Source organism: Xenopus laevis, chromosome 9_10S, assembly GCF_017654675.1.
Source record: "Xenopus laevis strain J_2021 chromosome 9_10S, Xenopus_laevis_v10.1, whole genome shotgun sequence".
Classification (NCBI taxonomy): domain Eukaryota; kingdom Metazoa; phylum Chordata; class Amphibia; order Anura; family Pipidae; genus Xenopus; species Xenopus laevis.
In genome coordinates, this window is record NC_054388.1 from 106,940,977 (window position 1) to 106,965,762 (window position 24,786).

The 24,786-nt window shown below is 42.7% G+C and overlaps 1 protein-coding gene across 1 annotated transcript in view; it reads right to left on the minus strand.

The window, feature by feature from the left end:
• Positions 1 to 1,578: 1,578 nt before the first annotated feature.
• The window catches only part of arhgdig.S (Rho GDP dissociation inhibitor (GDI) gamma S homeolog), a gene marked incomplete at its 3' end in the record, with an annotated part of 48,459 nt that continues 25,251 nt past the window's right edge, over positions 1,579 to 24,786 (minus strand). Inside the window, 5 exon segments of the mRNA NM_001094028.1 lie at positions 1,579 to 1,823; positions 3,883 to 3,946; positions 4,150 to 4,226; positions 7,100 to 7,183; positions 18,389 to 18,568. Of these exon segments, the coding sequence (NP_001087497.1) occupies positions 1,624 to 1,823; positions 3,883 to 3,946; positions 4,150 to 4,226; positions 7,100 to 7,183; positions 18,389 to 18,563 (600 nt within the window). The 5' untranslated portion in view covers positions 18,564 to 18,568.

Consider the following 24,786-nt stretch of genomic DNA (forward strand, 5'->3'; position numbering starts at 1 on the left):
GAGAAAAAGGAAATATAGATTATTTGGATAAAATGGAATCTATGGGAAATGGCCTTTCTGGAATTCAGCTATCTGGATAATGGGTTTCCTGATAACGGATCCCATATCTGTACATCTAAAGGCAACATTGATGCGTACATGTATCCCTTAATATCTTGGAATAAAAAGAAAATAAATAATGAATGTACATTACAAAAGTGCTTAGAATAGCCCCCTCATCAGTTTTACATTCACTTATTTTAAAGGTTCACTTATCCTTTAAATCTTAGTATGATGTGAAATTCTGAGAAAATTGGCTTTCATTTTTTATGATTTGTGGATTTTCAGTTATTTAGTTTTTTTTATTCAGCAGCTCTCCAGTTTGCAATTTCAACAGTCTGGTTGCTAGGGTCCTAATTACCCTGGCAACCATGCACTGATTTGAATAAGAGACTGGAATATGAATAGGAGAGGCCTGAATAGAAAATGAGTAATACAAATATATTTGTAGCCTTACAGAGCATTGTTGGGGTCAGTGACCTTATAGAAAGCTGGAAGAAGGCAAATAATTTCTAACAACTATAAAAAAGAAATAATGAAGACTAATTAAAATTTGTTTAGAATTGACCGTTCTATAACTTAAAGGTCAACCACCCTTTAACACACAGGTAAAATAAGTATTCCAACGCAGTACGTGCTGTGGCTGAACTGAACGTAAGGCAAATAAACTAGTAAAGGTATGGGATCTGTTATCTGGAAACCCATTATCTAGAAAGCTCTCAATTATGGGAAGGCCATCTCACATAGACTCCAATATAATAAAATTACTCTCACTTGTTTAAAGGAGTAGACTAGGCATGGAGATACAAATTATGAAAAGACCCCTTATTCAGAAAACCACAGATCCTCAGCATTCTGGATAACAGGTTACTTACAGAACCTGTAATCACCAGTGTGGAAAATCAAGGCTGAATCCTTTCTTACAGCATGCAATTAGCATTAGGGTTGCAGGCTTTCAGATAGGTGTTAGAGCTCGGTCCCACTACAGAGTAATGTCACTATCATACAGAAAGGTGTTGGACTGCTCAAAGTAGCCAATCACATCCTGACAAACGTCTATCAACCTCTAGATTGCCCATGTATTAGGTCATATACTGTAATCAGTTTTAACCCATCACAGTATCATACCAAGGAGAAATGAAAAGTGTATAGGTACAAACACACTCCAATCAAGGCTTCCATCGTTATCAGCAGAACTTTATATTCCATCACATATGCACATTGGTTGAACATAAAAAAACACACAGGATCCTTGACCAATCACGATTAAAACCCACTTCCCGTGCAGTGTCTCCGCATCGGCCAATCAGAAGCAACACAGACGGCAACATGGGGGGCGGGACAGACTGAGTTAACTCTAGGAACGGCTCACTGTCCACAACAAACATTCAGTTATAGGTTTTTAGGTGTTTTTTTTTTTTATTAAATACCATCTTTACATTCTTTTTAGAAACTATAAGTAACTATTAGAAAACAGATGTAGAAACCAAGATATGCCTTGTATATTTGAATATGGGAGGGGTAATATCTGCCTGTAATTAACAGCACAATTAGAGAAAGGGGCAATTATATGGGGGCACCTCCCTAGTCTTTCCACTCTTTCTTTATGGCCAATTTCCACTCCCACGACAAATGGTCACTTTTGTCATCGTCCGTGAATTTGGATTTGATGACGTAGGTGCCCCGGGCTATCAGGCCTTTGGGTGCCTCCTCCAAGGGGGTCAGGAATTCGTAGTCTTCAATTCGGGGCCCGTAGCTCCCAACCATGTGGTTCTCACTGTCAACTGTGGAGAGAAATCACGGGGACATTTTTAAAAAGGGTCAGTTTGGGTTATATTGCACAGGGAGATAGAACCTGCACCCCGACCCCTCCCAAACTGTACTTGACCCCTCCCAAACTGCACCTGACCCCTCCCAACCTGCACCCTCCCAACCTGCACCCTTCCAACCTGCACCCGACCCCTCCCAACCTGCACCCGACCCCTCCCAACCTGCACCCGACCCCTCCCAACCTGCACCCGACCCTCCCAACCTGCACCCGACCCCTCCCAACCTGCACCCGACCCCTCCCAACCTGCACCCGACCCCTCCCAACCTGCACCCGACCCCTCCCAATCTGCACCCGACCCCTCCCAATCTGCACCCGACCCCTCCCAATCTGCACCCGACCCCTCCCAATCTGCACCCGACCCCTCCCAACCTTCACCTGACCCCTCCCAATCTGCACCCGACCCCATCCAACCTGCACCCGACCCCTACCAACCTGCACCCTTCCAATCTGTACCCGACCCCTCCCAACCTGCACCCGACCCCTCCCAACCTGCACCTGACCCCTCCCAATATGCACCCGACCCCTCCCAACCTGCACCCTGCCCAACCCGGCAGCTCTATTTATAGACCTTCCCACAACCCACCGATCTGACATCACAAAAGGGGGTGGGGCTGAATTGGCATGTGCGTTGGGTACTAGGACCTAGGGGTGCCGAAGGAATAAATCCAGGTCTGCGGGAGGAGTGTTAAAGGAGACATATATAATAGGAAAAAAAAAACAACCTACATTTTGTAGGCAAAATGGATAATATTATGGTGCTGGTTTTACTTGGGGCTAAAAATTAATATCATAATAATATAAAACAAGTCTCCCAACCTGCACCTGACCCCTCCCAATATGCACCCGACCCCTCCCAACCTGCACCCTGCCCAACCCGGCAGCTCTATTTATAGACCTTCCCACAACCCACCGATCTGACATCACAAAAGGGGGTGGGGCTGAATTGGCATGTGCGTTGGGTACTAGGACCTAGGGGTGCCGAAGGAATAAATCCAGGTCTGCGGGAGGAGTGTTAAAGGAGACATATATAATAGGAAAAAAAAAACAACCTACATTTTGTAGGCAAAATGGATAATATTATGGTGCTGGTTTTACTTGGGGCTAAAAATTAATATCATAATAATATAAAACAAGTCTCCCAACCTGCACCTGACCCCTCCCAATATGCACCCGACCCCTCCCAACCTGCACCCTGCCCAACCCGGCAGCTCTATTTATAGACCTTCCCACAACCCACCGATCTGACATCACAAAAGGGGGTGGGGCTGAATTGGCATGTGCGTTGGGTACTAGGACCTAGGGGTGCCGAAGGAATAAATCCAGGTCTGCGGGAGGAGTGTTAAAGGAGACATATATAATAGGAAAAAAAAAACAACCTACATTTTGTAGGCAAAATGGATAATATTATGGTGCTGGTTTTACTTGGGGCTAAAAATTAATATCATAATAATATAAAACAAGTCCCCCTTTATTGGAGCTCCCCTGTAGATCTGCAACGCCCCCTGTCTGTGTTTTAAGTGAGGGGTGGGTGTCGCCTAACGATCCCTGCCAGAAGCACAGCAGAAGGGGGGCAGCCAATCACAGCCCTGCAGTCACAAGCACAGACATACTTCAGTTCCCTATCAGGTCCTGCTAGCTGCTGATTGGTTCCTGTCCTACAGTACATTGAGCCGAGTGCCACCGGCTCCCCTGCACAGCCAGACTATTCAGCGGAAGTGGAATGGATGGACAGGGCTAGTTGTATTTTGGGGGAATTTTTCAATAAATCAACCCAAAAACACATTTTTACGCACATTCCTGCTATAGTTGGAGGATTATAATTCACTGGCAGATACTTGTTTTTACACAATATGTCCCCTTTAATTGTTCTAACGAGGTAATCTTAGAAATATCCAACCAATCACTTCTCAGGATCTCAGCCATGGCAGCACCCCAGTGATCTATCTGCTGCATAGATTGTATTCTAAATCTTGTACAAAAAGAAAAGCGACAGATAGTTAAGTGCCACGTACCTTTAACTCCTTTCCTGTATGTGGCATGGACGTATCTTAGGCCAGAAACAATCTCCTTGTTCACCTTTGTACAACAAACACACAGAGGAACGTCAATGCCATTTTATGGGAAAAAAGGACAAATAGTTAATCATATTTCCACAAGGCAACATTTAAAGTGACCCCTAATCAGTCATGTGACATCTAGCAGGTTTGAAAGTCTCTTACAATAAATGAATGGTACCATGGTATTCAATTGGTCAGTCAATCTTACAAAACAAAACTTACTTTATAACATATTTTAACCCTGTAGCTCACACCTTCCTTTAATATAAAGAGCTTTTCCTTTAAATGGCTGATATCCCCTGCAAAGACAAAAGCACATTTGCAACATAAATGTACAGACACAGCAGGTAACACTAAGTACTGCCAAATACAAACACAATATATTATAATAAATGGTTTAGTAATGTCACATATTACAACATTTTATGTTATAAGAAATAACTTTACCCCTACATGAAAGCAAAAGGGTCTTCCTTGGATTTATAAAAACATTTGCCCAGTATCCCATTGTCTTTGTTAATGCAGAGGGTACATTATCCCCTATAATACATGAGTGATACTCAGAGTTCCCTGTATAACTCAGCCTGCAGCCTTGTGCCTTTATATGGTCACAGAACAACCCCTCAGTGACTTCTAATATCCTTATCATTTACAGTAGGGGGTACATTATCCCTTATAATACATGAGTGATACTCAGAGTTCCCTGTATAACTCAGCCTGCAGCCTTGTGCCTTTATATGGTCACAGAACAACCCCTCAGTGACTTCTAATATCCTTATCATTAACAGTAGGGGGTATATTATCCCTTATAATACATGAGTGATACTCAGAGTTCCCTGTATAACTCAGCCTGCAGCCTTGTGTCTTTATATGGTCACAGAACAACCCCTCAGTGACTTCTAATATCCTTATCATTAACAGTAGGGGGTATATTATCCCTTATAATACATGAGTGATACTCAGAGTTCCCTGTATAACTCAGCCTGCAGCCTTGTGTCTTTATATGGTCACAGAACAACCCCTCAGTGACTTCTAATATCCTTATCATTTACAGTAGGGGGTACATTATCCCTTATAATACATGAGTGATACTCAGAGTTCCCTGTATAACTCAGCCTGCAGCCTTGTGCCTTTATATGGTCACAGAACAACCCCTCAGTGACTTCTAATATCCTTATCATTTACAGTAGGGGGTACATTATCCCTTATAATACATGAGTGATACTCAGAGTTCCCTGTATAACTCAGCCTGCAGCCTTGTGCCTTTATATGGTCACAGAACAACCCCTCAGTGACTTCTAATATCCTTATCATTAACAGTAGGGGGTATATTATCCCTTATAATACATGAGTGATACTCAGAGTTCCCTGTATAACTCAGCCTGCAGCCTTGTGTCTTTATATGGTCACAGAACAACCCCTCAGTGACTTCTAATATCCTTATCATTAACAGTAGGGGGTATATTATCCCTTATAATACATGAGTGATACTCAGAGTTCCCTGTATAACTCAGCCTGCAGCCTTGTGTCTTTATATGGTCACAGAACAACCCCTCAGTGACTTCTAATATCCTTATCATTTACAGTAGGGGGTACATTATCCCTTATAATACATGAGTGATACTCAGAGTTCCCTGTATAACTCAGCCTGCAGCCTTGTGCCTTTATATGGTCCCAGAACAACCCCTCAGTGACTTCTAATATCCTTATCATTTACAGTAGGGGGTACATTATCCCTTACAATACATGAGTGATACTCAGAGTTCCCTGTATATCTCAGCCTGTAGCCTTGTGCCTTTATATGGTCACAGAACAACCCCTCAGTGACTTCTAATATCCTTATCATTTACAGTAGGGGGTACATTATCCCTTATAATACATGAGTGATACTCAATAGTTCCCTGTATAACTCAGCCTGCAGCCTTGTGCCTTTAAATGGTCACAGAACAACCCCTCAGTGACTTCTAATATCCTTATCATTTACAGTAGGGGGTACATTATCCCTTATAATACATGAGTGATACTCAGAGTTCCCTGTATAACTCAGCCTGCAGCCTTGTGCCTTTATATGGTCCCAGAACAACCCCTCAGTGACTTCTAATATCCTTATCATTTACAGTAGGGGGTACATTATCCCTTATAATACATGAGTGATACTCAGAGTTCCCTGTATATCTCAGCCTGTAGCCTTGTGCCTTTATATGGTCACAGAACAACCCCTCAGTGACTTCTAATATCCTTATCATTTACAGTAGGGGGTACATTATCCCTTATAATACATGAGTGATACTCAATAGTTCCCTGTATAACTCAGCCTGCAGCCTTGTGCCTTTAAATGGTCACAGAACAACCCCTCAGTGACTTCTAATATCCTTATCATTTACAGTAGGGGGTACATTATCCCTTATAATACATGAGTGATACTCAGAGTTCCCTGTATAACTCAGCCTGCAGCCTTGTGCCTTTATATGGTCACAGAACAACTCCTCAGTGACTTCTAATATCCTTATCATTTACAGTAGGGGGTACATTATCCCTTATAATACATGAGTGATACTCAGAGTTCCCTGTATAACTCAGCCTGCAGCCTTGTGCCTTTATATGGTCACAGAACAACTCCTCAGTGACTTCTAATATCCTTATCATTTACAGTAGGGGGTACATTATCCCTTATAATACATGAGTGATACTCAGAGTTCCCTGTATAACTCAGCCTGCAGCCTTGTGCCTTTATATGGTCACAGAACAACTCCTCAGTGACTTCTAATATCCTTATCATTTACAGTAGGGGGTACATTATCCCTTATAATACATGAGTGATACTCAGAGTTCCCTGTATAACTCAGCCTGCAGCCTTGTGTCTTTATATGGTCACAGAACAACCCCTCAGTGACTTCTAATATCCTTATCATTTACAGTAGGGGGTACATTATCCCTTATAATACATGAGTGATACTCAGAGTTCCCTGTATAACTCAGCCTGCAGCCTTGTGCCTTTATATGGTCACAGAACAACCCCTCAGTGACTTCTAATATCCTTATCATTTATAGTAGGGGGTACATTATCCCTTATAATACATGAGTGATACTCAGAGTTCCCTGTATAACTCATAGGGGACAGGGGTGAAAAGACAAAAATGGTTGGTCTATGGAACTAAGAGAAATGCTTTACCTGAAAGGTCCATTGTGATTGGTTCAGGGGCCTCGTCACAGATGAGGGTCAGCCTTGTTACCTGAACATTGGGGAGGTTAGGATCTGAAAGACAAATTAAATTAACAGAAAATGAGTTTTGTTTCCACAAATGAAGCTGCAAGCCAAAGTGATCAATAGAGGGCTCAGAAGTTGCCCAATCTGAACACCGTAAAGGCACCAGCCCATTTGGAATGAATAAAGATTCATCGTAGGGAAACTCTCCAATCTGGCCACCCAAATGCCGGGCCAAACTGGGCTCATGTGATCAATCAGCACCGTGTGGTCTTTTCCCAAGGGGTTTGGGTAATGATCCAATTGTTGCCATTGGTGTTGATGATCCACAAGATCCTCAACTTGGAAGGGGGGCTTTAAGCCTCTTTTGGCTTTAAAGGGCATGTAAAGGCAAACAAATAAAATCCTATCTCCATTATACTTTAATTAAAAAATGTGTACCGTTTTTATAAGAAACCTGACTGTATGCAGTGAAATTCTCCCTTCATTTACTGCTGTGGATAGGAATGGTCAGACAGTCCCTAACTGCTCTGCAGGGAAACAATCATACTTATGAACAGCAGGGGGGAGCCCCCACCTTACTTCCCAGCCATGCAGAACTCAAGCAGCTTTGTTTGTTTCCCTGTAGAGCAGTCGGTGACTGTGTAGAGATTTGTATTGGATTTTATTTTTGCCTTTACATCCCCTTTACCGTTTCCAACTCCAGCTGAAGGGACAAAGATCATGGAGCCAGATTTAAACAGATAAACTGGGATTCTATTTGGAGGATTATTTTGCTGCAGCCACTGGTTCTGCAGAGTTGGAGAAAAATTGTATTAAATAATACAAAAACTATAAAATCCACATTAGATTACATGACAACAGAGGACCCAGTGCAGTCTGTATATTCTGATTATTAATCAGTCTTCGGCTTCCAGCAGAAATTATTTGGATAATTTATGACGAAGCAGCCCAGACCACACTGAGCATGTGCACAGTCTTAGTCTTGCAAAGATGTATAACAAAGTTACAAGATGGTGACCCCCCTGTAGCCAACTTTGAAAGCATAAATCATTTGTTTGATTAGGCTTGTGGTGCAGTAAGTTCATGTTTATGTTTAGTATACAAAATACAGCATTTCTAGCCTTGTTCTATTTTGGACTTTACTTCCCCTTTAAGATCAGTTTAATCTAAAAAGTCTGCACACTGGTATCGCTTAGCCTTTCATCTACCTCCTCTGCTTCTTCAGAAAATGTACGGCAGGCTGGTTGGCTCAAAGCCAGCGACTCCCCAATAAAAACATAGAAAGCGGTGAGCCTTTACCCCCCCCCTCCACATATATAACGAATCTAATAGTAGCAACGATGAGCGGTTGCAGAACCTGTAGGAGCAATCTAATCTGTAAATGAGAGCAGCTGCCTCCTAAAACCAATTACACACAATCAGCCCTCGCCAAGGGACCCCTTGTTCCAGGTCTCGGAGGAGAAGCAGATGTGTTTTTAAAGCAATAGCTTATCTGCCCGTGACCTTGTCTCTCTCTCTCAAGGAACAGTTTCAAAGTAGAACGAGAATCTTAAAAATGGGTACTGAAGTCTAAAGGCAGGTTTGCTACATTTTTCAAGAAGTCAGAACCAGCAGTGCAGAAAAAATAAACAGCCAGATGCTGCTTTCAGTATTGTTAGTTACACATAATTGTCCAACGACTGAAAATGTGCCATTGTGTATTTCCTGTTATATCATACAACTGTGTCTCTTTTCCTCTAACAAAGCAGCAACGCTTTACGGCTGAGATTGTGTATTTCCTCCTGTTAGTCATGTGACCGTGTCGATCGCTTTCCTATCACAGACCAGCAGTTGTGTCCTGCTTTACGGCCGAGATTCTGGTTGGCACCCCAACAGTATTCAAAGAAAAACTATACCCCCAAAATTAATATTTGAGCAACAGTTTAAGTGACATTTTAAAGAATCTTACCAAATTGGAATATATATTTAAAGGGGTCGTTCACCTTTGAGATAAACTTTTAGTATGATGTAGAGCAGGGATCCCCAACCTTTAGAACCCGTGAGCAACATTCAGAAGTAAAAGGAGTTGGGGAGCAACACTAGCATGAAAAATGTTCATGGGGTGCCAAATAAGGGCTGTGATTGGCCATTTGGTGGCCCCTATGTGGATTGTCAATCTACATTGAGGCTCTGTTTGGCAGTGCACCTGGTTTTATACAACCAAAACTTGCCCCCAAGCCTGGAATTAAAAAATAAGCACCTGCTTTGAGGCCACTGGGAGCAACATCCAAGGGGTTGGAGAGCAACATGTTGCTCGCGAGCTACTGGTTGGGGATCACTGATGTAGAGGGTAATATTCTGAGATAATTTGCAATTGGTTTTCATTTTTTATTATTTAAGGTTTTTGAGTTATTTAGCTTTTTATTCAGCAACTCTTCAATTTGCATTTTAATCAATCTGGTTGCTAGGGTGCAAATTCCCCTAGCAACCATGCATTGATTTAAATAGACGAATATGAATAGGAGAGGGGCTAATAGAAAGATGAGGAATAAGAAGTAGCAATAACAATACATTTGTAGCCTTACAGAGCATTTGCTTTTTAGAAGGGGTCAGCGACGCCCATTCTAAATCTGCAAAGGGTCAGAAGAAAAAAGCAAATAACTATAAAACTATAAAAAATAAATAATGAAAACCAATTTAAAAGTTGCTTAGAATTAGCCATTCTATAACATACATAAAGTTACCTTAAAGGTGAACCACCCCTTTAAGTAAATATTGCCCTTTTACATCTCTTGCCTTGAACCACCATTTTGTGATGGTCTGTGTGCTGCCTCAGAGATCAGCTGACCAGAAATACTGCAGCTCTGACTGTAACAGGAAGAAGTGTGGAAGCAAAAGAGAGAACTCTGTCTGTTAATTGGCTCATGTGACCAGACCTGTTTGTGTGCACCAGGAATCCTACGATTCCAGGGGGCGGCCCTTGTTTTTAAAAATGGCAATTTTCTATTTATGATTACCCAATGGCACATACTACTAAAAAAGTATATTATTATAAAAATGGTTTATTTAGATGAAGCAAGATTTTACATATGTGCTGTTTTATGCAGTATCTTTTTATTGAGACCTTTATTGAGACCTACATTGTTCGCGGGTATAGTATGACAATGGCAAAAGCCATCCTAAGTCAAGCCAGTCCCGGTGCCACAAGTCAAAAGACGTGTTTAGAGACCTTCTTATGGCCTTTAAATGTCTCCCACCATATAGATATATTCAAATAAAATGATCTTTCATTCTACCCATTTGTTTCATTTTGCATAATACTGCTTTAGGGTGGAGTTCCCCTTTAAGGAAGACTTTGGTGTAGCAGAAAAGCCTGATCCGTTTATATTCCCAAATGGGAGGAATATTCTTCTTCTGTAAGCACCAGCGACCCACACAAGAGGCCGGGGGTCACATTGGAAACTATTAGAAATGAGCGCTGGTTCCACTAAACAACTTTCAGAGCTGCTGCCGAGGATATGACTAATTCGGCTCACGGTGTGAGTGATGGCATTTGCGCTATGTATTCCGAGAGGAGAATGCAGAATATTGATCAGGCTATATATCCCCATTAACGTATTTATAAAGCAGTTTGTCACTGGGACAGAGTATTAGCTTTTCTGTGCCAATCCATCACTTGGATTACGAGAGTGCTTTGTGGCCCAGTGCCAGATACAGTAGCCGTGTGCCAGCAGAGTATTAATGGCTTTACCGCTAGTCTGAGGAGGCACCAACTCTTGGTGTTCATGTTACTACAGGAGCTCCAGTACTTGCAGCCCATAGCATCCAACAAGCCAGGAAACATTACACGGTCTGCTTGTTGAAAGCCAACATCTGATTGGTTACAAGTTATAGGAATCTTTTACCACCCCAATAGCGCTTAGGCACAGCTGGAGAGCACCTCTGCAGACATAAATTACTGATGTGCGGTAGACTAATTGTTGACCTGTACTTGCCCCTTCATGATCCAGCACGTGGGTCTGTGTCTATTTATATACCCACGATGCCCGGACTCTGATGTTATAGAGGGGGCGGGGCAGGCGTCTATAATTAGACACCACTGGATGCAGGAAGCGCAGCAGGAAGCGATTGGCCCGAACCAGTGGCATAACAAGTGTGTGTGGGCCCCCCTTCAAAAAAAAATCTTCAGAAGGGCCTGGCACACTCTGATCCCACCCACTTCCCATCCTGTCTCTGCCCCCACTCTGTCTCAACTCCGCCCACTCCCACCCCAACTTGCATACCAGGCAAGAGAGTGGCTGGGGAGAGGGGGGTTATCTTATAGAGTAAGCAGACTGCGCAGTCTGGGACCCCGTGCTCCCCAGGCCCCTGTGTTTCCCAGTATCCCCTGAGACTGCGGGGTCTAATTCCTCTACAGTTACCCCACTGCCAATAATCCACCAGCGGTGCAAATATATTGTAAGTGTCAGGCAGGACCCACCTACGAGCGGGTTGTGTAGGCTTCTGGCTGGCCAGCACATCACTAATGTAAATAATGTAGCACTCAACTATAAATGAAAATATATAGTGCCCTGGTGAGGACTGAACCCAGGCACAGGGGTCCTGTGTTCAATCCTGACCAGGGCAATATCTGTAAAGAGTTTTTATGTTCTCCCTGTGTCTGTGTGAGTTTCCTCCAAGTACTCCTGCTTTCTTCCACACTCTAAAATGATACACCAAGGTCAACTGGCTCCTGATGAAACTGCACCTTTTCATTTGCAGCCAGGACCGCCATCAGAAATCACAGGGCCCCATACGACAAAATTTCCTGGGCCCCCTGGGCTGCGCCCACCACAAGCCCCATCTACAGGTCCGCCCTCCCCACCACACAGTAAAAAAACAAAAAAAATATTGGTGGCTAGGGTTCCCACATGTTAATAAAAAATAAAAGATATTGGTGGTCAGGGCCCCCCATAAAAAAACATTTGTAGCCAGGGCCCCCCATTAAAAAATATCGGTGGCTAGGACCCCACATGAGAAAAAAAATTGGTGGCCAAGGCCCCTTAAACGTCCATGTCTTCCCCAAGTCAGCAAGATGGGGGGCCCGGCTAATCAAGTAAGTGTGGCATGGCAGGGCCCCCTTACCCTCAGGGCCCCCTACAACTGTCCCCCCGGCGGCTGCCGTTTGCAGCACACCACTTACTTCTTGTTGCAGGGTGCATTCATATCCCTGCCAGCTTCCAAGCCCAATTTACCAACCAGGTTCCAAGTAGGGAAGAAGCACACCAACTCAGTCAGGCAATGCCTTTATCACATTTAATGCAGAAGTATTCGAAGCTCCAACATTGCCTGGCGGAGTTGGAGTACTTCTTCGCTACTTGGATCCTGATGAAATGGACCATTGAGTGAATGGGATAGGGACCCTAGAAAATAAGCTCCTCCGGAGCATGGAATATTGTTAATACTACAGCTAAATAAAATCCAGTTCAAGGTCGATGTGTCCACCAACAGGATATTCAATCAAAATCCCTGATCAGATTCAGACCTAGAAAGACAATGGTGTGCCTATGGAGTTTTAGTTCATAAGTTGCCCTCGTACCGCACATTTTTGGGGTGCATTTAGTTTTCACATTCAAATGAATTGAAATCAGCAGTGGTGGCTTCGGGTACTTCAACCGCCCCATAGTTGCTCCATCAATCACTCTCAAGCTGCACCAATATCCGCCCGCTAATCACAGAGAGGGGAAAGACAAAAGAGCTTAGATAAGAAGGGCAGACATTACTGGCAAGAAACAAAAGCCGTAATCCAATCAGGAAACAGAGATATCTTAATGGGTTCTGTAAGGTATTTTGTATAATGCAATTGAGGAGACGCAGGGTTAACCCCCATCGCTCTCTTTCTCCTCCTCTCACCCACAAGCCAAAAAGTCAACGACTGGGTCAGGAACATTTCCGAGACACAGAATGGTTTTGTTACTGTGGTCAGCCTGTATAGACAAGAGGGACTAGATTGAGTTTAACCTTTTGTAGTTAAAGGGGAAATATTCAGTTTTCATTTAATGTTTGTAAAATAAGTATAGTTTCCTGTCGGGGAGGAGGGTACCCAGGTAAGGTTCTAGTTCTAATCTGGGTGAATTTACCACCCCTATTTTTTTTTTTGTAAACTGATTGATCCACATCCTGTGGGTGACATCACACCTGGCCCACAGTGATGTCACTTCTGCATGGCTTTGTTTCGGGATATAAATCAACCATGGGCTGGAAGAGGGTAGGCAAATCTGGGTGGGGCATGGGTCTGCTGGACTGGATCTTCTCAAGAATCTTGTGCTTCTCGGCTATGCCCCCATTCTTGTCAGGAGATTAGAACACAATAGGCAGCCTACTGCAAATTATAAGGAAGGAGGTGGCCAATGAGACAGGAAGGAGGTGGCCAATGAGACTGAAAGGCTAAAACTGCCAGCTGAGCCAGCAACACCTTCATAAAACAAGAGGGAACCATTACGATTCACATTTGACCAACACAGAAATATAAAAGTTAGAGGTGCAGTGGCCCTTTAAATATACAGCAAAGTATTTGTACACAAAACATTTCTTTCCTTCTGCTTTCCCTAGATAAGGATATATACAGGTGTGGGACCTGTTATACAGAATGCTCAGGACCTGAGGTCTTCCGGATAACTGATCTTTCCGTAATTTGGATCTTGATACATAAAGTTTAATAAAATATCTACATAAACCCAATAGGCTGATTTTGCCTCCAATAAGGATTAATTATATCTTAGGTGGGATCAAGTACAGGTATAGGATCCCTTATCCAGAAACCCGATATCCAGAAAGCTCCAAATTACGGAATGTCTCCCGTAGACTCTATTTTATACAAATAACCCAAATTTTTAAAAATGATTTCCTTTTTCTCTCTAATAATAAAACAGTAGCTTGTACTTGATCCCAACTAAGATCTAATTAATCCTTATTGGAAGCAAAACCAGCCTGTTGGGTTTATTTAACGTTTAAATTCATTTCTAGTAGACTTAAGGCAAGAAGACCCAAATTATGGAAAGATCCCCAGGAAAATCCGGAAAACCCCAGGTCCCGAGCATTCTGGATAACAGGTCACATACCTGTACAAGCGACTGTTTTATTATTACAGAGAAAAAGGAAATCCTTTTTAAAAATGTGAATTATTTGGATAAAATGGGAGTCTATGGGAGACGGCCTTTCCATAATTTAGAGTTATCTGGATAAAAGGTTTCTCGATAACTAATCCCATACCTGTACACCGTAAGTGTATATAGGCCTTCTATACAGTTACACTTAATGAACTCTCCCATCATTTCTATAAAGCATGATACAATGTCTCCTCTTCTCTTCCCTACTGCCAGATAAATCCCTTTATTGGGATAAATGGTACAAACCAGCTTTTGCCTTTGTTCAACAGGAGGCATATTTAAGGAGAACTAAACGCTAAAAATGAATATGGATAAAACTGCCATATTTTATATAGTGAATTTATTGCACGAGGCTAAAGTTTGAGCTTGTCAATAGCAGCAATGATCCAGGACTTCAAACTTGTCACAGGGGGTCACCATCTTGGAAAGTGTCTGTGACACTCACATGCTCAGTGGGCTCTGATTGGCTGTTGAGAAGCTAAGCTTAGGACTCGTCACTAATTATCCAGCAGAAAATGAGCTTCCCTGGCTGTAATATAAGCTGATGCTACAGGTTTGCTGATTATTAAATTCTGATGCTAATTGCACTGGTTTCTGTGCTGCCATGTAGTAATTATCTGTATTAATTACTAATCAGCCTTATATTGTGACATTTCTGTTCTATGTGTACTGTATATTGTGAGTGGGTCCCTAAGCTCAGTAAGTGGCAGCAGCACAGAGCATGTGCAGTGAATCAGCAGAAAAGAAGATGGGGAGCTACTGGGGCATCTTTGGAGACACAGATCTTTACTGCTAAAGGGCTGTGGTTGCCTTGGGCTGGTACAGAAGCACAAAACGTAATGTACAACATTTCTACCTACTCCTTTAGTTAGGCTTTAGTTAGTACTTTATGGCTGCATCACTTGCCCTTTAATAGTGGTTGCCATACAAACATTCTAAGCTTACACAGCTGACAGTTTCTTTACTTCGCAGTGAGACTTGAGAATGAATGTTGCCGGCTCTTAAATCAATTAGTCCGCAATTTTATGCTCACTTGGTATTACACAAAGCACTTTCCAACATGCAAAGGATCTCTGGGTAACATCCCACTGCTGAGTGCTCTTCTCCGCTAGTGATAAATCATCCGCACAAAGCAGTTAGGCATCTGCGCTGGCACAGGGAAGCGCCGCCAGCTGAGTCCTCATTGCTATTCACTGGCTGTACGGCGGCTTACAGAGGGGCTCGTCCTCGCGGGACGCCTTTGTGCATTAGTTCTTTTCAGTATACGGGGAAACCATAGCATTGCGGTTGTGTTGCTCTGCAATTCAAGGTTTGATTGTGACCAGGGCACTAGATGAATTTTTGTATGTCCTGTAATATGTATGAAATGATTGTGCGGGTATTTAAAGGAAAACTATACCCCCCAAACAATGTAGGTCTCTATTAAAAGATACTGAGTAAAACAGCTCATGTGTAAAACTCTGCTTCATGTAAATGAACCATTATCATAATAATATACTTTTTTAGTAGTATGTGCCATTGGGTAATCATAAATAGAAAATTGCCATTTTAAAAAAATAAGGGCCGCCCCCTGAGATCGTAAGATTCACTGTGCACACATACAGACCACATGTAAGGTCACATGAGCCAATTAACAGACAGAGTTCTGCCTTTTGCTTCCTCACTTCTTCCTGTTACAGTTAGTGTTGTAGTATTTCTGGTCAGGTGATCTCTGAGGCAGCACAGATAGAGTCACGAAATGGTGGTTCAAGGCAAGAGATGTAAAAGGGCAATATTTATGTAAATATATATTCCAGTTTGGTAAGATTCTTTAATATGTCATTCAATTTGATATAAACTATCTGTTGCTTAAGTATTCATTTTGGGGGTATAGTTTTCCTTTAAGGGATAGGACTAGTAATAGCCACACCTCCTCTGATGAAGTGCCCAATAGCGCGAAACGCATCAGGAGGGAGTGGCCAACATGAGGTATGCAAAGGGGGAGACACTGCCTTGTGGTGTGATATGGAGAAGGTTTTTCATGTGAATTTTTTAATGACTTAATGCTATTTATATTGTTATTGGTGATTTTGCACACATAAATGTTTGAAGTGAGATACTGTGCATGTCTTTAAATTAATTGTTTTAGATCCTTCCTTTAAATATGTATCATAGTGATGCTGGGGATGATTAGTCAAAAAGGCCCCACTTACCCACCACCAGTCAAACGTAGACAGCCGCACCAATTCAGAGGCCTTGGTCCTCCAAACAGGCCAATATCTGAATTTGTACGAGTCCCTCCACGCTAGCTTTACAGATCCAAAACTGGCTGACAAACTGGCCTGTGAGTTGGCCAAACAGACAGTCAGGAAGGCTGGAAAACCTGACTCTATATCCAGTGCATTTGTGCTGGAAGCAGGAGTGATGGAGCCATTCAAAGTATAAATCTAGAGCTGCTCCTTCCCTCCCACTGTCAGCGCAGCTGAAAATCCTCATAAGAAGAGTGCTCCATATACAGAGCTGCTTCCCAGTGGAGTAGGCACTTGCTTCTCCAGTCATTCTCTGGGTTGCTGCGCAGCAACCCCAAGAGACAGAATTTAGTGACCAAAAAACTTGTTTGTTTATGATCTGGGCTCAGATTACAGCAGGGATGGGGAGGAAGCAGACTGAGCATGCTCAAGCCCAAGCCCTGGAGGTTTAAGCTGAAAGAAGGTTTAAGTCTGATACAGAAGCCCACGAGTACATAATAAAAGGAAAGAAATCTGGTGTTTCTTTTGACAGAGGACTCAGAGCAGCATTACTTTGAGGGTTTACTGGTGTATTTATATTGACCTTTCTGATAAAGATTACTTAGTTGAACCTTTCCGTCTCCTTTAAGAACAGTCACCTGAATTTGTCTTTAGGCTTTATTTATAGCTTTCCAGCGTATCTTGGGTTAAGTGCATGAGCATCGCAATGAAGGGGATACAGAGTTGTTTAGTGAGCAATTCCCAGGCCTGAGAGTTGCCTCATAGCTGCGTTCAGTTGTTGTGCCGATGGGCAACTGGAAAATGAAGCTGATAAGAGCGGTTTGCATCTTCTTTGGCTCACTCATGGTGCTGAAGGCCTCCACCTCCTCAGTTTGTGATACTGTTACTATAGCAAAAACCCCAAGATCCATCTAATTTCAAGGACCAGTAACGTCAAATTTTTTTTTACAAAAAATTTGTTTGTATAAATCGAAAAAAAACCAAAAAACACCAAGCCAAATTAAACGTTAAAATTGCAAAGTCTTTTTTAAGAAATAACTTACAGAAACTCCACTTCCGCTCCTCTTCAGAAAGGACAAGTACTATCTAGTTGGGGGGCTGCTGCACACGGTTGGAGGAGGCCACATGGGGGGTCAGCCTGAGTCCAGGTGGATGTGGGGGAGTTGGCGGGATGGTGGTACAGCGCATATAACTAGCATTCCCATGCACGCAGCAGACACAGGAGAACATACAGTCTGCGTGGAGGGGAGCCGAGGAGAGGACGAACCAGTGCCGCTACCTCATCTGCTGGCGCTACTGCTGCTGGGGAGCCTGCTGACATCGACTTCTTCTGTGGCTTCCTGCTCTTCCTCCAGCCTCCTCCGCAGGGCGCCCCCTGCAAGTTCAAGCCTTGGTGTTCCTCTTGTGGTGAAGGCAATGGGGCTAGTTCGCACTGATTCGACTGCCAGAAGAAAAACTGCCTGCGACCTCACCAGCGCATCAGACTTTCCAAGGACCACCGCTCCTTCACATGCTGTCAGAAGAATATCGGAGCCAGGGAGGAGAAATCCAGCGCCGCACAATGGATCAATGCCCTTTCACAAGCGGAAGTGGAGTTTCTTTAACTTATTTCTTTAAAAAGACTTTGCAATTTAGAAGTTTCATTTGGCTTGGTGTTTTTTTTCCGATTTATACCAATTAATTTTTTGTAAAAAAAAATTGGTTACTGGTCCTTTAAGGAAACTCCCAACACACTGCCATTTAGTGTATAACATTTATATTATTTTGCCAAAGTGCATAACCTGCATTTATCAGCATTGAACCTCATTTTCCAGTTTGCTGCCCAGTTTCCCAACTTAGACAAATCACATTCCCTAGACAAGAGTGCACTTATATCATATTCACAATTACTGACTTACCCACTTGGGCAGGTAGTTGGCCCAGCAGCGCCTGCTTGTATTTGGTTAAGCTCTCGTCATCCTTATCCAACTCTTGGATTTCCTGCAGAGATTTCATCTCCGGGGCCTTGTAGTTCAGTTCGACTTCTTCTTCCACCTCCTCCTCGCCATGCTTGATGCCATCCTTGTCGGCCATGATGTCTGCAACAAGGAAATAGCAGTTTGCCCGTTAGTCGGGTCAAATGATAGAGTTGGGAGAGGCTCTGTTTTTTCTGAAGCAAGGGGAAGGGGATTTTTATACTAGTATTATCAGCATTGTCTTATATCACTCGTTTCCTCAATCGCTTCCTAATCACTGCTGCCCAGAGCATTCCCTTGGGGCCGAGGAAGCAGCAGCACAATGGAAAATAACAGTGCAGGGATGTTAAAAATTTTACTGGATATAAGCAGGATCCTGCTATAAACCCACGCTCATCAGAACTGTAAATTCTCTCTTTGTAAAAGTGTATTTAAACCTATGGGTTGGAGCTGCCATACTGTTTCCCTAGACACAAAGTCATAACTTACTGAATGCATTATCCATCTATCTATAATCTAGCTATCGTATCTATCCACAATAGGGATGCACCAGGATTCGGTTCTGGATTCGGCCAGGATTTAGCCTTTTTCAGCAGGATTCGGATTCGTCAGAATCCTTCTGCCCAGCCGAACTGAATCTTAATTTGCATATACAAATTAGGGGCAGGGAGGGAAATCGTGTGACTTTTTGTCACAAAACAAGGGAGTAAAAATGTTTTCCACTTCCCACCCCTAATTTGCATATACAATTCAGGATTTATCTTTCGCGAAGGATTCAGGGGTTCGGCTGAATCCAAAATAGTGGATTTGGTGCATCCATAATCTAGCTATGGTATCCCATCTATCTATAATCTGGTTAAGGTATCCATCTATCTATAATTTAGCTATGGTATCCATCTATCTACAGTATAATCTAGCTATGGCATCCATCTATATAATCTAGCTATGGTATCCATCTATCTATAATCTGGTTAAGGTATCCATCTATCTATAATCTAGCTATGGTATCCATCTATCTAATCTAGCTATGGTATCCATCTATCTATAATCTGGCTATGGTATCCATCTATCTATAATCTAGCTATGGCGTCCATCTATCTATAATCTAGCTATGGCGTCCATCTATCTATAATCTAGCTATGGTATCCATCTATCTATAATCTGGTTAAGGTATCCATCTATCTATAATCTAGCTATGGCATCCATCTATCTATAATCTAGCTATGATATCCATCTATCTATAATCTATCTATGGTATCCATCTATCTATAATCTAGCTATCGCATCCATATATCTATAATATAGCTATGATATCCATCTATCTATAATCTATGGTATCCATATATCTTTAATCTGGCTATGGTATCCATCTATCTATAATATAGCTATGGTATCCATCTATCTATAATCTAGCTATGGTATCCATCTATCTATAATCTGGCTATGGTATCCATCTATCTATAATCTGGCTATGGTATCCATCTATCTATAATCTGGCTATGGTATCCATCCATCTATAATCTGGCTATGGTATCCATCTATCTATAATCTGGCTATGGTATCCATATATCTATAATCTAGCTATGGTATCCATATATCTTTAATCTGGTTATGGTATCCATCTATCTATAATCTAGCTATGGTATCCATCTATCTATAATCTAGCTATGATATCCATCTATCTATAATCTAGCTATGGTATCCATCTATCTATAATCTAGCTATGATATCCATCTATCTATCCATCGTATCTATCTACCTATAACCTATCTATCTATCTGCTGCTATAGTACTTCAAAGGGACAAAAAAATGCACAGTTTATAGTGAGGCAAGACCAGTGTTGGCATAAGGCTGCATGTGAAGCCCATCATGTCTACCCCAGTAGTAAAGGGAGGGTCAGTCTGAAACCTGCAGATTGGGATCTTTGGGCCGAGCAATGGTTTCTAGAGACAAGTAGCGGGCTGTATTCTCAGTTACACCCCCATGCAGATTTTCCATCACAGATTGGCGCTTACTAGTAGAACTCTCACCTTAATTACGTCACATATAAGTCAGGTGGGCTGGCCTTGGGTCAGGGTATGTTTTTTTCTTTGTTAGAACTATCTTTTCTATTAATAACATGGGCGTCAGGCATACAGGCTCCAGGTGTCAGCCCTACCTATTGTCAGCTTCAGGCTTTCTCTGAGTGGCTAAATCCCCGACTCCCCTGTTTAATTACTGAACAGTGACAGTTAAAGGAGGTGTGAGGACGACATCTTGGCATGTGTGAGCTGTAATTAAACACTCCCCCCAGGGACCCCGAGCCATGAATCATCAACTGAATAGGCATTAGTAGAGACATGACTAGCGGCGTCTTCAGGGGACTGATATTGATCTGACCTTAAAAGTCATTCATCAGATAAAGGCAGGTTTCATGCAGGATAAAATACACGTTATTACATGGGGGATATCTGTAGGTGCATGGGGTGTGTGTGGAAGCCATTAGGATGCTCCCAGCATTCACTGCTACAGTTATCAGCATTGCATCTCTCAATGGTCCCATATAGGCCAGACAGTCATGAACTGTGAACCTAAATGGGGCTTCCTGGTCACATGTTTGGATTGAAGTTGTGTCCAGGGGCGCTCCGCCAATGGGGCGAGTTGAGGCACTCGCCTCAGGCGGCAACTCCTGGTAACTAAGAGACGAATTTCCGGTTTTCAACCAGAAAGTTCGGCTTTTCTAGTGCAGCACGTGCAACTTCGAGCTCTGCACAAGTGAAGTGGACCCCCCTACCCGTCTGGAAAAGTGAGTGCCGTGGGGAGGCGGCAAAACGAAGTCCGCCTCAGGTGGCAAAATGTGCAGGATCAGCCCTGATTGTGTCTGCCCTTAACTGGGTGTGCCCTAACCTATCCCTCCTCTTAATATTGTAACAGAGAATGCTGGGAGTTGTTGAAGTAAGGAAGATCAGGAAAGCCACATGATAGCAACAATGATTAAAGTGGGTAGAGCGCAAGGCAAATCGCACAACATGTGATAAAGGGGAAGACTGGATTCGGGGATCATATAAGAGCCACCCAAAGGATTCTGGGACCAAATAAGAGCCCACACAAAGGACTGTTTAAACTTTAGAACGCCAATCTGTTATGAGTGCGTATTTTGGTGTTTCGGTTTGTCTGCCCTGCCATAGCATGAGAAATGAATGCAGAAAAGCAATATATGTGCCTTTCTCCTGTGCCTGAGCCCAAATCCCCTCATTATTATTATTATTATTATTATTATTATCATGTCCATGACATCAGCGCAAGCCGTCGAACGATCCCTCCATTGGCGAGATAGTGACATTTATATTGAATGACAGGAGAAATGGGGATGGTACTGATGGACCCCTACACCACCACTGCCTATAATAGATCTCTTACATGGCATGTTCAATACCATATGGGCAGCAAAGGGGCGCAATAACTAACTCTGCTGCCTGAGGGACCAAGTTTGATGGGTGCTCACTATAAACCAATCCAATAAACCACAGTTGCAGCCAATCACATAACAATATCCCAGAGCCCCATTAAATATGTATTATCTTCTGCGCTGCCAAAAGCTGACCCTGCCATGCTTTATAATGCTTTTAACTCCTGTGCATTCTCATCACCTGCTTGCTGGGAGATAAATAGGAAATTCTAGTTGCCTAATAGAGCTGTGGGGGTGGAGAGGGGCTTCTCTGTGATTTGTGAGAGATATGACTGGGAGGACAATGAGATGAGAGCTCCTGCGGTCAGGATGATGAATGGTGTGATCTCTGATTACTCGGTGTCGGGCACAAGGCAAATGGATAGGATGATACAGAGAATAATGTTGGTATTTGTGCCCCAGCACCATGAGCAATACTTAGGGGCCGATTCACTAACTTCGAGTGAAGGATTCGAAGTAAAAATACTTCGAATTTCAAAGTGTTTTTTGGGCTACTTCGACTACGACTTTGAATCGAAGGATTCAAACTAAAAATCGTTCTACTATTCGATAATCGAAGTACTGTCTCTTTAAAAAAAAACTTCGACCCCCTAGTTCCTCATCGAAAACCTACCGAACTCAATGTTAGCCTATGGGGAAGGTCCCCATAGGCTTTCCTAAGTTTTTTTGATCGAAGGATATTCCTTCGATCGTTGGATTAAAATCCTTCGAATCGAACGATTCGAAGGATTTAATCATTCGATCGAAGGAATAATCCTGCGATCGCAGAGGGGGTCATTTATAAAGTTCGCGCATATTTTTCGCAAATGGTTGTATTGCGCATGTTTTTTGCTGATTAACCCTCGATATTCGACCCTTGGTGAATCGGCCCCTTAAAGTCGTGATTGAACAAAGGTTTACTAGGACATGCACCATTTTAAGCCCCTATCATCTATTTATTTTTTATTTTTTTTTACTATTTTTAAAAAAAAATTACATTTGTAAAATGATTCCCCCCCTCAAATTTACAAGTAGCCGCTGAGTAAGCCTGGTTGGCAACACTCTTACATTCGTTGCTGGCATTTCTCTGCAGTCCCTACTGAGTCTGCTGCCCTAACTTACTAGTCTGTTTGATACATTAGTTGCTGGCAGTTGTGGGCGGCAGCAGGTTTAGACCCTAAGGGCAAGGCCAGACGTGGCGTTCTTACGTTGCGTTTTTAAAAAAGAACAGCCAGGTGTAAATACGCCACCGAAACCACATGCGACTGTCAACACGCGTTTTTGAGCACGTAGGTTTCTTTTCCCAACATGCACTTCTCATTGTTCTCATTGAGAATTTGGACGCCATATTTAAAATACGCGGCGTATTTACACAAAGTGTGTTTTCAAACATGCAGATCCCGTAAAGTCTATTGATTTGGTAGTTTCTTGACGTATTGGCGTTTCTGCTAAAAAAAACGCCAATACTGGCGTCCTGTGGCGGGTTTCAGCTTGCAAGCGCCCTGTGTGAATTGACATTGAAAATTGCGTTTTCCATTAGTTTCAGTGGTCGTGCAGTTTATGCGTATTTACGTCTGGCGTAAAAACGCCGCAAAAACGCCACATCTGGCCTTGCCCTAATGAGCATGCTTACTGAAGTCCGTTACAGGACTACTGTTACAATTTGATACATTACACATTACACGTAGGCATTTCTCGGCCGCAGATTCTTCAGCCTATCGATGTGCGGGTTGGCAAAAAAGAACCAGCTCCCGACTCTAACCCAACTGCTCCAAAACATGATCCAAACATCATTATTTATAGATCTGTGCCTGACCTATCCATCTCTGATGTCACCCGAGGGGGCGGGCAGGCAGACGTAATATAAGGAGACGTAGAGGGGAAGGGGAGGAGACATAGGGGGAAGGGGAGGAGACATAGGGGGAGATGTGGGGGGCAAGTGTATAGTAAGTGTATAGTAAATCTGCCCCTGGCATGCACCTCTTCTGCTCACCATCACTCTTTTATATACTTTCTCCTGCCCCCTCTGGAAAAGCCAGATATGGGTCTGACACAAGTATGTAAAGAATAATAGCTCACTGGGACAGGCTGAACATGGGTGGGTTACAATCGGGTGTGGGTTGACTTCTTGCTGCTGGCCTTCACTATTCCAGATAACATTTGATAAATCACATCTGGAAATGAATGCGGCCAAAGCAGAAAATAAATAATACCCCTAAATCTAATAATCCCCTTGTTAGCAGCAATCAGCAGAGGATTGTTACCTCCTATAAATCTGAAATAACACAAAATGATAGAACGGCACATTGTCACAGTATTAGCCAGCCTGCGAGAAAAACAAGAACCTGGTGTAACAGAAAGAAATATGGCAAATGTATTGAAATACCTAGGAGGGAGTGGAAGTTGAATAGTTATAATGCAAGATGCACTACTACTACAAGCATTTTTAGATTGTAAGCTCTTATGGGCAGGACCCTCCTGTATCCATTATTATTTGTATATATGAAGCATGCAAACTACCGACAGCACTGACACATACGTTGAGGATTATAATTGATAAAAATTGCAGGAAGCAAATTAATTTCCTGGATTTGGTGCCCACTGCTAGAAGTGGGATAGAGCTATCCAATGGACATCAGATGTCAAGTTATAAACTCGCCTGTAGGTTTCTTGCACCTAGTTGCCTGTATTTTCTTGAATTTCCAGCTCTCAAGTACTAGAAAATGGAAGGATACCACTCCCAGAGCCAGGAGAGCTATCATAACTATTAAGCAAAGGCTGCTCATGCTAAAGGTATCCACTGAAGCCCTCAATCCTGGTACACCTAGAGGAGACAAATTCCAACTTTAAAGAAAAATCTACTCAAGTGCTCGCCTCAAAATGTTCCATGTTTAGTCAGCAGCTTATTAGTGT